This window comes from Silene latifolia, chromosome 9 (assembly GCF_048544455.1).
Source record: "Silene latifolia isolate original U9 population chromosome 9, ASM4854445v1, whole genome shotgun sequence".
NCBI lineage: Eukaryota > Viridiplantae > Streptophyta > Magnoliopsida > Caryophyllales > Caryophyllaceae > Silene > Silene latifolia.
Genome location: NC_133534.1, coordinates 68304490 through 68319504, shown reverse-complemented (window position 1 = coordinate 68319504; position 15015 = coordinate 68304490). Strand labels below are relative to the sequence as shown.

The 15015-nt window shown below is 37.1% G+C and overlaps 2 protein-coding genes across 2 annotated transcripts; one reads left to right on the top strand and one right to left on the bottom strand.

The window, feature by feature from the left end:
* The first annotated feature begins 370 nt into the window (after positions 1-370).
* On the top strand, positions 371-3850 carry LOC141599891 (serine/threonine-protein phosphatase PP1 isozyme 9). Its single transcript, XM_074420021.1, has 4 exons — positions 371-858; positions 1748-2307; positions 3176-3355; positions 3479-3850. Exons 1-4 carry the CDS (start codon positions 666-668, stop codon positions 3500-3502), a joined length of 957 nt encoding a protein of 318 aa, XP_074276122.1. The 5' UTR covers positions 371-665; the 3' UTR covers positions 3503-3850.
* A 255-nt stretch (positions 3851-4105) lies between these two features.
* LOC141599892 (folate-binding protein 1) lies at positions 4106-11442 on the bottom strand. The gene is made up of 4 exons (XM_074420022.1): positions 11206-11442; positions 9032-9378; positions 8192-8526; positions 4106-4484 (listed from the first exon to the last, which is right to left on the bottom strand). Exons 1-4 carry the CDS (start codon positions 11267-11269, stop codon positions 4361-4363), a joined length of 870 nt encoding a protein of 289 aa, XP_074276123.1. The 5' UTR covers positions 11270-11442; the 3' UTR covers positions 4106-4360.
* Between the last annotated feature and the right edge of the window lie 3573 nt (positions 11443-15015).

Sequence of the window (15015 nt, the reverse complement as noted above, 5' to 3'; positions counted from 1 at the left end):
AATTAGCAAGCCAATCCGCGCACGAGTTAGCTTCACGATACGTATGATGCATCTCAACTTTTCATGGCGTGTCACGAATAAAAGACTTGCAGATATTCACCAAATGTGAGTGTGCCGACGTGGTACGAAGTTCAGCTTTCATGAAATCAATGATAGTTGTAGAACCGTTTGAATGATAAGTTAGAGTGACGTTACGTTCCATAGCTAACATCAGTCCTCTCCGAAGGGCCATAAAAATTACAATAATTCACGTAAAGATTTAGACTTTAAAAGGAACGCGATGTAACAATGTTTTATAGGAATCTAGTAGGAAAATAAATGAAAATAAAGAAAAGGCAAGAAAAGGGGGTAGACGAGGAAGCACGTATATAAGTCAAAACGCGTTTTCTTCTCATCTTGTGCTACTTTTTACAAGTATATGTTCAAATCTAGGCTTACTATTATCACAAATATAAACAACACTTGTACGTCCAATTAATTGCATTTTTAAAAATATTGGTCTTCCTTGTCGCATGTTTGAATTCATCTTCAATCACACCAATTATATCCATCATTCCTTGTCCAAATTATTCGCTCTTTTAATTCACCCATTTATTTCTCTTTCTTTCCTTCATTTTCTCCCTTTTTTTTGATTTTAATCTTCTGGGGTTTGTTTTGGGTTAAAAATGATGATGACAATGGAAGGAACAATGGATGAAAATGTATTAGATGATATAATAAGGAGATTATTAGAAGGAAAAGGTGGTAAACAAGTACAATTATCAGAAGGAGAGATTAGACAACTTTGTGTTAATGCTCGTAATATTTTTCTATCTCAGCCTAATCTTCTTCAGCTTCATGCCCCTATTCGGATCTGTGGTATTCTTTCTAATTTTCGTCTCTTTCTCTTTTTTTTTTTTTTTTTTTTTTTTTTTTTTTTTTGGAATTGTTTGCATTTCTTGCATCATGAAATGGGTTTGGATCAATTTGGGATATGGGTTTTCTTGGATTTGAGAATTGGTTATAAAGAAAGATAGGTATCCTCGATATTTCTCTAATTGTCGATTAGGGTAAGGTTGCGTATATCTAACCATTATGATTTACCGGCTCCATTCAATCGCGGAATCGACCTGTGTCGTGTTACTGCCTTACTGTGTTAGGGAGTTTAGATGGTACGGAGTATTGTTTTTCTTTACACCATCAGGTTTAGTCTGGATTTGAGCCCGGTAGGATTATATGAACGTCAAAGAGTTTTGACATGGCTGTGTTGAACTTGAAACCTGTTGTTAAGTTATATCAAATCTTTACCTGTTGATTTCAGTGCTCGCGGGTAAAAAGTTATGATGTGGAACTGTCTTTTGTAGATGATTGTCGTATTTGTCAATATGGTTTATGGTAGTTTCCATTTTGCTCGTCACCAATTTTGTGTAAATTGTTCACTAATCTTCGATGCTGACACCAAGTTTAGATACTAACTAATCTGCAATGTTCGACGCTTTGATCAAATTGTTTTATGCTTTATTTGATCATTGGGTCCCAATTCGTTTATAAGTGATGGTAAAGCTGCTACTATTCAATATGATAACTAGTTACATTTTGCTGGTACTTCAGTGAGAGCTGTCAAATATTGGATATGATTCGTAACACCATTAATTTCACAAATTAGAAGAGTTAAGCTCAACTATTTCTGGCTTTCTGCTATTAGTCTATTTTGTTTCAAGGACATTGATGTAGTTCTCAGTATGCCTAACTCTAAGCTCTTTTTCAGGTGATGTACATGGTCAATATCAAGACCTTTTAAGGCTTTTCGAGTATGGCGGCTATCCCCCGTCTGCAAATTACCTTTTTCTTGGAGACTATGTTGACCGAGGCAAGCAAAGCCTGGAGACAATATGCCTACTTTTAGCATATAAAATAAGATATCCCAAAAAGATTCATCTTTTGAGAGGAAATCATGAGGATGCCAAGATCAATCGTATCTATGGATTTTACGATGAATGTAAAAGAAGATTTAATGTCCGGTTATGGAAGATTTTCACCGATTGCTTTAATTGTTTGCCCGTTGCTGCACTTATAGACGAAAAAATACTTTGTATGCATGGAGGCCTGTCTCCTGAGCTTCAAAACTTGAAACAAATTGATGAAGTTGAAAGACCAAATGATATACCAGATAATGGGCTGCTTTGTGATCTTCTTTGGGCTGATCCAGATCCCAAGATTGAGGGATGGGCAGACAGCGATAGAGGTGTTTCTTGTACATTTGGCGCTGATGTGGTTGCCGAGTTCTTAGACAAAAATGATCTTGATCTGATATGTCGTGGCCATCAGGTAAGAGTTTCTTTATTCAGAATGAAGTTTGCATACTGTAACAAGTTGATTTTATAGCGGATGTCAGATGTTGGATGTTGGTTACCTTAGCTTTTGAAATAAATGAGATGTGTCGCTCGTGACCATCATATTCGATAATCGATATTCTGACCAAGAGGTCTCGATTTAAAGCACTTCCTATGATCACCTAATATCAAAGTGATTAGCAACTTGTGGAGTATGACTTCTTATTTTGGAGGGATAACCTTTTCTTGTAACTGTTTTTTTTTTTTTTTCCAAGTTTCTTTTGAATTTTCTAATACTCTCTCTGTCCCATTCATTTATTTACCTTTCATATTCTTTGTGAGGAGTATTTTAATCAAAATGTAAACAAATGATTTGGAGGGAGGAAGTAAACCCTAAACTCAATTCGTATTTCTTAGATTGAAAGCACCATAACTCCAGGCTTTTTAAGTTTTGTGAAGAAAAAATATATTTAATTGCAGAGTACAGTCAGTACACAATGGTCATCTTGAATTCTTGATGACATTATGAATCAAGAAAAAAAATGCCTTAATTTAACATTTAAAAGTTCATTTGGCTATTTGAGTATTTAGGTTATTTGAAAAACTTTTCATTGAGTTTAGGGTTATATTAAATAATTACAAAATCGAGGGTACATATTAGAATTAGAAAAACACAGGGGTACACTATTTTGTGTGTGTGTGTGTGTGTGTGTGTGTGTGTGTGTGTGTGTGTAAATAGAGTCATAAATTAGTTTCGATGCAATGAATGTCGAACCTAGGCCATGTGTGACTCGTGTATTTGAGTTGACAATCCAACTGAATGATCTGGAATTTTGTAGATTGTTTATACTTTTAACCCGCAGGTTGTAGAAGATGGATATGAATTTTTTGCCAAACGAAGATTGGTGACGATCTTTTCAGCACCAAACTATGGTGGAGAATTTGACAATGCAGGCGCGCTTTTGAGCGTTGACGAAGCCCTAGTCTGCTCATTCGAGATACTGAAGCCCCGGGACCATGGAAGCGGTTCTAAACTTAAGAAGGTATGATAACTAACATTCCTCATGCCTAAGATTTGATCATAGACCTTTCAGTTAACTGTTTTGTAGCTACTTAATAAACGCTAAAAGATGAACTATATTTGACTCAGAATTCTTGTTGTGCAGGTCCCTAAAGCGGGAGGGTCCTGATAAAATACTGTATGTATATGAAGATCACGTGTCTCACATACCGAGTTGAATCCTCCCTCGATGGGCACTGGCTTACAATTCCTGTAGTTAAAAGTCGTTGCGTCCGAAGCTGTAAATCAACACCATGCTCCTTATTTCCACGCGAGACGTGTATTTTAGCGCAATTCCATGTTTTTTATAGAGTTGGTTTAGGTCAGTAGTCTATTTCCATGTATGTGTCTGTTGGCATTTCGTAGGCAAATGCCTGATTAGAGGTTAGCCACATAGCCTCCCATAGTTCCCTGAATACTTTTGTGTAACAAATTTTTTCTCATAATTTGTTCTCAAAAGTCTGGCATTTTGTTTTAAGATACACCTTTGGCAGTCTTTCGTTGAGTGGCATTCGGCAATGACAAACTTGAGCATCATTGCATTATTTATTAAGATATCAGAAACATGATCTGTTATCAATTATCATCAAAGCTGCCAATGTCCCCTTTTAGAAATCAGCAAAATGTCTTCTCTGTGTTGGGTAAATCAAGTTATCTCGCACAATCGTACACTCGTACAGAAAGAAAAAAACTAACCCACATAAGCTATAAATCGGTATGTACAATGTGAACATGGATAACCATAACTTGCTGTTTCACTAATATTGGTTCAAAATAGGAAATCCAAATGATGTAAAATTCTGTTGAAAATTTCCTTTGACATGATCAAATGATCAATCATCTATTCTAAATTTCTATCAACACAAACGGTAGAGAGAAAGCCGTTTTACACCAAGTGTTACAAGGATATATGAGTCCAAACCCCAAAATTGTCGAAATTTATGATTCAATTTTAAGGAAAAGAAAGCCAGGAATCTATCTACAAGTCCTATGTTGTACCAGCCTTGCTGATCCCCTTTGATCTTCTGCCTGCATCAGCATCCAATTTTCTAATCCTAACAGCGCGAATAGCAGCAGCATTCTTCTTCTGTTGCCTGTAGCTCTTTCTTTTACTATAGTACAGCCAACAAATATGAGTTTAACTTGGTTAAATCATAGGAGATTACATGATGGAACTTACAGAAGAATGAGCAAAACTAGAAAAACAAAGGCAAGTTATTTCTCCATGACCAGCCGATTCTAAAATAAATATTCAAGCAAGTGTTTGTTATCCCTGTTACCTCCATAACAGGGTGAAAAAAATAGGTCATAGGAATAAGAATGTACTAACATAAAAATCTCATCTCAGAAGTGGAGAAATAAAGCACGTGGTAAACATTTTGGAACTTACAGCCGCACTAGCAGGCGATCGGTAACATTACATCCGTGACATCAAGACACTGCAACTTGGTGGTCAATGCATGATAACGATTGAAAATTGTACCTAAGCTTTGTACACACCTTTCCGAATAATACTTTTGACATGTACACGAAATTGTGAAAAAAGAGGGGTAGCATAGGATAAAAAAATTATGAAAATTGGCAATAGCTACATATTATAAAGGGTTTTTTCATGGGAATAATCCATCTTATGTCCTCTCTTCTCATATTAATCTATCCTAACGTTTAACTGAGAATAATCTCGTCTTTGGCCTCATTTAACTTATATCAGACTAGTGAAAGGGCTACCTAAACAACCGGTATCCCTTGTTTTAATAAACCTGTTAACCTTTTAACTCCCTAGATTAATTTCCTCCAATTTGATTTCCTCTTTCAACTGTGGTGCGAATTGATCAAGAAGCGCGATTTCATTGTATGGCAACCCTCATCTCTTCTTTGGTTTATTCAACTCATCAAAAGCAACAATTTCCCTTTCCTCATTTTCAATCCTCTTTTTAAATCTCCTGATATTACGAGGCGACCCACAAGCAGAAAAGCCATCAGAGCTAGTCCTAGTCTTGCATCTACCCCTAAGATCACCACCCAGTTCCTCAACCATATCAAGACAGTCAGAAAGCCGAGTCCTGGACTTTGCTTTTGCTGAGGGTGATAGATTAAGTAAAAGTTCATGTATTGGAAGACACCCTCTTGTCTTAGTAAGTGAGAGCTTTGATGTTGGCGGGGTGTTTCGCGGTTTCGTAGGAGATGGTGAAGGTGCATATTCAACTTGGTAATGTGGGATTTAATGGGTCTCCGATTCGCTACCTATATCGGGATTGTTGGTTAATAAGTGAGATAATCTTGATATTGATTTTACTTTGTTTGATGGAGGGATTCTTATTATTATTGCTGCTGTTTCAATTGATGAAGGATTGAGGGTTTTTTTAAAGAAAATGTTAGATTAAATGCAAATAAAATAAAGAATAAAAATAAAAGAGAGAGTAAACTGAAGAATTTAAGAAATTAAGAAGAAGAATCAGAAAATTGATCGAAGAAATGAAGATTGAAGAAGTGTTAATGTAAGATAAGAAATTGAAGAAATTGAAGAATAATGGGGCTTATATGGTCACCTGTTTAGAAACTGGTGCTAACAGGTCAAAAAAGGGATCGGTCTAATACAAGTTAAATGAGGTCAAAGATGAGATTATTCTCAGTTAAACGTTAGGATAGATTAATATGAGAAGGGAGGGCATAGGATGGATTATTTTCATGAAAAAACCCTATTATAAATTGTATCACGTTTTACATATTACTACCTATTATGAAAAATAATTAATCGGACTACCTATGAAGTACCTCTTTTTTTACAATTTCCAACCTAACACGAGTACTGTAAGATGATTTTTTTCCAGCCATTCACCTCGTTCTTGCCGATATCATTCTATACTTCATGATAATAAAATAAAATTAAAAAAAACCACTTAGTCATCCTTCATGTTTCCCCTAAATCAATTCAATTTCTTCACCTCCTTCATCTCTCTTAGTCCTACTTCATCCTTCATCTTCTACTCAACAACAAAGTTCTTTAACCCACCTCCAGATCAATGGTCGGCTAGTCACTGGAGGCTTTATATCCAAACACCGAACACAACTATTATGAGTGAACTGGACATTATGGACATCCCTATGCCTATGCACCTTCCTCAGCATCTGCTTAGTATAGGAGTAATATTTTAAGAGCTCTTCTAAATCGTACCCAGTGTCCCAAACTACCCTTCGCAGTATCATTAATGTCGGTAAAATCTCCAGCCAGTCCCAAGATTAATAAATAGAAGTTTAGAAAATCTTGATAAGACAGACATGAAGAAAAGAGAAGAAGAAAAAAAATACGGAGATGTACACAAGTGCTAATTTTATATATGGGCTCATTTTTATAAGTGGAGATTTTGAATTTGAGAAATCAAATTAGGGTTGCTAAATAGTAAATCAAATTAGCGATTCAATTAGCGTTTTAAACTGATTACAAAAAAAGTTTTTGTAAGTGTGAAAATAGAAGGGCATTTTGGTCACTTACATACGAGTATAATAATTTAGCTGGATATTCAACAGTACAATTTGAGAAAAAAAAAATTACTTGATAAGTACTCCGTATAAATTGTATACTATTAAAATGCAATATCGGTCGTTGATGCGGTGTCAGTTGCGAAATATAAGTATCGAAATATCCCAGGTGTACCGTAAAGGAAATTTAAAAACGTTTACCAAATACGTTAATTCTTCTCTTCTTAAAATATGAAACTTAAGAGTTGATTTTCCCATATTCTAGTCTATGTTCTACCTCTTACAGTCTTATGCCCTCCTTTTTCACAAATACATGTACATTACAAATACACATGTTTGCCTATATCTGTTTTTACAAAATAACAGAAAGTACATATTTAGATGTGTAAATACTAAATACCACTAATAAAAACGACAATATTTGAAATACCGGTTTATGCGGCCATTATATCGGCGTTTATGTGCAGGGAGTTATATACTGGGAAGTAACGCAACAGTTTTGAAACTCCGTTACGTAAAGGGGGTTATGTGATATATTGGGAGCACTTTAATACCCCTCCTCTTCCAAAAAAAAAAAACATGTATCATTGAATGAGCCTGCAAACAACAAAGATCATGTAACAATACACCAAAGATTTGCCGCAAATGAATGACCTTCATTTCGGCTGTGAGCCTTGGAACTCTTCTAGGTGTCGGGTTGGAGCTTGGTCCGGTTTTTATTGGACAACTAATTGCTCTTAGTCCTCTTACTAAACCTATTTTCCGTAGCAATAGATGGACAAGTAGACAACTAATAGTGGGAAATGAATACAAAGACATAGAAAGGCAAAAATTAAAGCAAGGCAAAGGTTAAAGCAGTTCTCACAAGACGGTCATGTGGCGTGCGAGGGACCGAGGGCCCAAAACGATAGTAACATGTAAACAAGGTATTTCTGTAACATAATTTTATTTTGGTAATCTATTCTTTTTAAGATGATAGGTTATAAAAAACATATTTAAGTTGATAATTTTTAATTTAAATGTGTAGGTCATCATCACTGTAAAAATGCATGTTTGTTCTCAATGAATTTTTTAGTTTTTTTTTTTTTGGTAATCGAAGCGCGCACTTAGTCGCATTACAATAGAGGGGAGGGGGGATTCGAAGCCGGGACTTATTGTCCACAATACCTCTGTCTTAACCACTAGACTGATAAATCTTCGGTTCAATGAATTTTTTAGTTGGGCTAATTGTTAATGGTCTGGTTTAATCGCCAAGTCTGTTTTATAAAAAAATTGTACAAAGATTAACATAAAGTTCACAATAAAAATAAATCAAGGCGTGAGATGGGCATGCACCAACCTTATAAATAAGAGGCCAGCAGTAAGCACCAAGCCTCCAACTGCCCAGGAAACTTGCTCGGTAAATGGCATGTCTCTCATCCACTGTTTGAAATCATCTAACAATAAATACCGAATGTCTTTTCCAGATGTGCGGCTCGGTGAGCTCTTCCATGGCTCCGCAATGGAATCTAGACTTACTTTTCCACCATAACAAGATGTTTCCTCGATGCTAAGGCCCGAACCAACTGTGGGCTGGACAGCAAAACCTGCAGCCCGGCAGAGTTCTGTACCATTAGAGACCCACTCAGAGGCCCGACCACATACAAAGTCACCTACTCCACATGGTGCAAGAACCTGATACACGATGTACGATCAGAGAATTCCAAGAAACTCTTGACATCATGATATACTCATATACATATCAAAATCGTTCATAGCTACATTATATAGATGTTGGTATGACGTATTTTTCTGGAAGAAGTTGATATGGCTACCTTTTTGGTTTAATGGATAATATGACGGGTTTGGACTATGACAAGGATGCCATGTGGGTATGAAGATCATCACAGCTGGAGTTCACCAAGAATAGGGTTATTTGGGTTTGTTTTCTTATAGTTTTGCTGTCAGGAATGTTTTGATGAAGTTAATTTATTTATATGGATTTGTGTGCTGCCACACTTTGTATGGTACCTTCTGTTCTTCAGTTACTTTTTTTTGGCAATCGCTTGGCTTATACTCGTATCAAACTACTTATTGTAGGGGGAAAATGTGAAGAGGAGCAATTTCAGTATTACAGTATACCAAATTCTAAAACTCGGTGTTCTTTACTAAAATTAATTGAACTAGACCAAGGACAAACCTGACTTATAGTATCCATGGAGAAGTATGCATCAGAGCAAGCTTGGTACAGTCTGTCACAAAAAGAGGGACATATCAAAGGAGGACCGGGCTTTACACCAACATTCGGATCACAAATAGAACAATCGAGTAATTCCCATAGGTGTAAGCAGTCTTGGTTTGCTTCTCCTGTTGATGCCAACTTCCGTATAGACAACAAAGCAAGATGTGTGTTTGATGCATCACAGCAAGTCTTTCTCTGAAAAACCCTGCAAAGGGTCAAATCTCTAACTTTTCTAGGAGACTTCCCTTCTGATGAGAATGGGGAGAAACGACCTCCAGGTGACACACACACCCCATTTGATTTTTCTGCATGTATGTAGCCAGATCAATAAGTTCCAAAAACGTAAGATTTAGCCAGGAAAATCTGAAACACTTTTAAAGATATCTTACACTGTGCTTAAAAAACGCACCCGCAGGCTGCAGAAGGCTCGCCTAGGCATTAGCCCGATGCCTTAGACCGCCTTGGGTGCGTTTTATGCATAAAGCGCAGCTAAGGAGGCACATCAATAATAGTTGCACATAAACACTCTTTAGTCTTTTACAATTTCTTACAAAAGTGAGATACGAATATAATGTAAATGGCCCACATGTGTCAAATTTTCATAATAGTTAAGTAATTCACAAAAAAATCCTAATAGCTTACAGCTCTTCCAAACTACAGGCATATTCTTGACATCCACTAGGGATCAAGACCAGTTCATTGTTGACCAATTTAATTAAGGCAACGGAATCATCCGTTTGAAATATAGTGAGCATCCAAGTGTGTGAAAAGGATAGAGAAGTGACAAGGTAGTAAGTTGGAAACTAAGCTATTGTTATTTCCATTCAGGCGATCAAATTTCTGTATGTTTAGAGCAATTATCTACCTAATAATCTTAGATATCCATGTAAAAAAAAATTGGGCCAATGCCACTGGCGAAGGCTAAGTACACAAAAACGTTCTAATAACAAAGACAAAACCAAAAGTAAAGACGACAATCTGTCTAAGCAGTGTGAAACCTGAGTCCAAAAACACAACTTCTGCACAAACAACCTCCCTTCATGTTCATCCATTTATACCAGTATATCAGCGCTGGCATTAAATTTTTTCCGTTGGTATAAATTAAGAAACAACACTTCTACAAGCAATTACAAAAGCATCCTGCATTATGTAAAAGGCATTACCCAATCACACCACCACAGAAGGCACTAAAAGGCACTACCTCAGCATATAATTTTGTGGTGTTGCCCTTTTACTCAAGCCTAATCTAAAAAACCTTAGGTGTGCCCATCATCGAAATAGCCGTAGCTATTACCATTGCTCAAATTCACAATCAACCTTTTATCCCCACACGACAGTATAAGCAGTTCAGCAATATCAAGCTCCAAAATCCATCTAGTTTTATTATGTATAGAATTATTCATAAGGAAATAGACTAACCATATGTGTTCACAGAACGGTTCCGCCTACTCAAAAAGAAGAAGGAATGGTCTAGCGTACTCAAAAAGAAGAAGGAATGGTCTAGCCTACTCAAAAACAAGAAGGAATGGTTCAGCCTACTCAAAAAGGAGGCATGCCGGCAACTACAAAAATCCCGGTTTTTGCAAAAGTTACATTCTTTTATGCAAGAAAAATACTTAGAAAGAACAAAGTGATCCAAAAAAGTATGCTTAGGGATTAAATCATCCACATCATATCATCTCATTAAAATGGACGATCACAAGATTCTTGATCAATGAAGCAACGCATTAAATCCAATTAAAACAGCTTAAAAAAAAACAAAAGTTATAAAACAGTGTATTGGTCGCCACAAATACTTGTGTACGACGACGGATCCTTTTGGCAACTGCATTTTAACATCTAGGGCCATGTTCTATGTAATTCGGATCCCTTTTACACGATATTAGAGTAAAACCGCTTCACATAAGACTAATTGGTGATATTCTAATAAGCAAAGTCCACATTATTTGTAAAATGTCGACCAAAAATCAGCTAACACAATAAAAAGATCCCAACTTTAGAAGAATAACATAAAATAGAAATATCAACAACCCAGATGATAAAATTTGTAAATTAAGCATACCCACTTGTGGATTAAGAAATTAAAGATGTAGAAAATAATGGAAAAGGAAAAATGAGAGAAAAAGAGTTACCAGAAAGAGATTGAAGGAGAAGATTGGAAAGAAGAAGTAAAAGGAATAAGTGAGTCTTCTCCATCTTTGCCAGTTTGCCACTGCGAGTCAGCGACCCAACAACATCAATATACCGACTACTTGTTACACGGATTTCTTACGTTTTGTTTTACCCACCTATTTCTTCCTTCAACTTTTTAGACGGCCAAAGCCAGGGTAGACTCCTAAAAATAATCCGATTCGAATCTTATGAAACTTGATTTGGTTAGATTTTATTTTTTTAATATTGTAGATCGAAATTGAACTAAACCGGTATCTTTTATTATAGATTGAAATTGAATTGTTGGAAATAGGGACTCATTGAGTGAAGTTTTTATTTTTCAATTGTCCCAAATCGGTAGAATATTGTTGGTTTTTGGGTTTATATAACCAACTCCTTTCCATATCACTAGTGGGTTAGGGAGTCTTTTGTAGAGACTTGCGAGGTGCTTAATTCAGCTTGCGTGTTGTGCCCGAGCCTGACCCAGATTCGGGATTCGGCAATCGCTTGCGACGGGCAATGCCTATCTTTTTGGGCTTGCTGTTTTGTCAATGTTGTTGTTTCCTGATGTAGACTTGGTCAGTCAAAGCTGTTAGTGAGTTGAGAGCTTTGCTCCTCCATTTTCTCGGTTTGACTGATGAGTTTAAGGAGCATTTTTGGCTCCTCTAATTGCTCCATTTTGTGTATAAAACTATAAATAAGAGTCTCTACTCAGCATTTTAGATACACAATCTCATAAAAATGACAATCTCCTATCTTCTTTTCTCTTCTCTAAACTTTCTGGGTAAAAGTAAATACTTTTTTATCGTTCCAAAAGCTCTCGGTCTTGAGTGGGCGCGTCTGGGTGTTGTAGTGTAAATCCTTGGCGAACTACCAGTAATTACTGATCGCCACCACGGTCGTACCGAAATAGTTTTCAAGGCAATGGCTTTCTTACCACGTCACTACGAATCGGTTATCTCTTCTCTGTTTTCTCCTTTTCGTTGTTACTATAATTTTCGTCCCAACAATTTGAAAACTATTTGTTGTTGCTGTAACAACGTCGTCATCTGTATTCTCGAAAACTCTTCCTGATTTGACTAAACCTGAGCGTCTAGATAGTAACAACTACAAACGTTGGTCACAAAAATTGTTTATGTTCTTTGAACAACTAGAAATTGATATGTGCTATTTAGTGACCCTCCTTCTGCTGTTACCGGGTCTACTGCTGCCATTGTAGAGGAAACTCCTCCTATTATTTATGTTGTTAAGTCAAATGAAGAGGCTATTAAGAAATTTGACAAGGATAATAAAACTGTTAGATGCCAACTGCTAAACAATATGACTAATACCCTGTTAGTTAATATGGGGTTGGTGATGCAGGGATATGTTGTGGGTAAATGGCTAGAATTTCAGATGGCTGATAGGAAACCAATTATGGAACAAGTACATGTCTATGAAAATTTATGTGCAATGTCGTCAATGAGGGGATGAAACTAGATGACATTTTTCTGGCCAATGTTCTGTTAGAACGTTTTCCCCCTTCTTGGTCTGAATATAGGAACCCCCTTAAGCTTATGAAAAAAAGACCTTTCACTCCAACAACTTGTGGGACACATGAGGACCGAGGAGGCAAATCGTCTCAAAGATAAACCTGGTAGTCAATCTGTGAATGCTACTGTTGCTGGTAATTTTGAAACACCTCAACTATCCGGCCAAGATAATTGGAGCGTTACCATCTCGGTTTTCCGAGGTATGGTTTCAAAACTTCAATCAAAGAACATTTTATAAATAAACATAATGTTTAATGATTACATAAACGTAAACAAATGAATGAAAGTACAACTCATGGCATCTACACTCTTCTAATCAACTAGACTCGTCTCGTGACTCATCGAGCTCGTCCCATCTCCCGCGCGCTATCCAAACAACCTGTACTTAATCTGCTCCCCATATGACCAAAGGATATCATATGGATCGACACAGGCCACCCCAAAAGAGATAGGTGACAATGACACAAACACACAAACGTCAGCTTCAATAAATAAAGTGTGACAGACTCGAGTGTGTGAATATGCAACATGATTATGATATGAATGAACCACCATCAACAACCACCACCACGGTACCGGGACACGCCCAGACATACCGACAACCACACTGGTACCGGGACACGCCCAGACATACCGATAACCACAAACAGGTACCGGGACATGCCTAGACGTACCGGATCCGGAAGCCAACCAGATCCCCCTGTCAGACGTCGTGTCTCAACCACACGCGTCCCTCCAAACTCAAGCCATCAATATGCACATCTCTCTTAGAGTGGGAAGCTCCAAGAGGCGACTCAAGCGTAAGACGGTCTCCCAACCGCCTTACGTCTCCAAAATAAGTAACCAATCAAACCACCATGTCCCCCGACATACAAGACAAGACAACAAATACGATATACCATATAACATGCCAATTACCGACTCACTCACTGCAAATGAATGATAAAGACTCATTTTGTAAATAAATACAACAATGAAACTGAGTAGGATAAACCTACCTTTTAGCAATCCGCATAAGCAATCCGTCAAACAAGCTAGGCCCGTCTCGTAAAACCGTCTCACAAAACACATTTCCTAAAATACGATAATAATACAAATACGTATAATTATACTCATCCAATCATACAAATACATATACAAATACGTATAAATATACTAATCTAATATGTATACCAATACGTATAATTATACGAATCTAATTATATACGTATAATTATATGAATTTAATACGTATACAACTAATTAAACCCGTCTTATACACTACCCAAAACCACCACCATAGCCCACCACCGTGGGCCACCTCCTCCCCCCTTCGACCATGGTGGCCGACCGCTATCATAGCCACCCAAAGCGGCAGCCACGAGACCACCACAAGCCACAACAACAACCCATCACACACCACTCGACACCTTATTTTTACCCCTGAAATACCAACCAAAACAGCCACCTTCACGCCACCCCTGTCCACAGTGGTCAGCGACCTTAGGCGACCACCACCTACACCCCAAACACCAGCAGCGGTGACAACAAGCCGCGAGAGCAACCACGACACCACCACAACACAATCCGTACACCCCTCTTTGCCCCTCGATTCTACCACCTACAACCACCCACTCCGCCACCTAAGACCACCACCATACTCTCCTAACAACCCCCAACAACCTCCACCCAATACCACCCGAAGTCAGTCACGAATAGAGGGTTAAAAATCCGTCTTAAGACCGTCGCACAAAACAGCTATAATCCTAGATCTAGTTAGGTCAAACCCATTTTGGGTGGTTAACGGTGGGTCAATTGGGTGGTCAACGGTAGTCTAAGGCGGGTCAAGGTCGAGGCGGATCCAATAAAATAATATATAAGCTAGTGAAACGGTCTTACCTTACGAACTCGAGGCGGAGGGACAAATCTCTTCTTTTTCTCTCTTCTTTCTCTTTAGGATTTTGGTGGATATTGTGAGATTGTGTTTGGATAGGGTTGATGGGTGGATAAGGGTATATAAGGTGAGGTGGAAGTATATAAGGTGGGTATAGTATACGTACATTATACATGTATCGTATTACATATTATTATTATTATTACAACTTATTATTATTATTATTACTATCTCATAATAATAATTATTATTTTATTATTCTGTCTCAAATATAATTCGTATAAATGCGATATTATTATTATTATTATTATTATTATTATTATTATTATTATTATTATTATTATTATTATTATTATTATTATTATTATTATTATTATTATTATTAT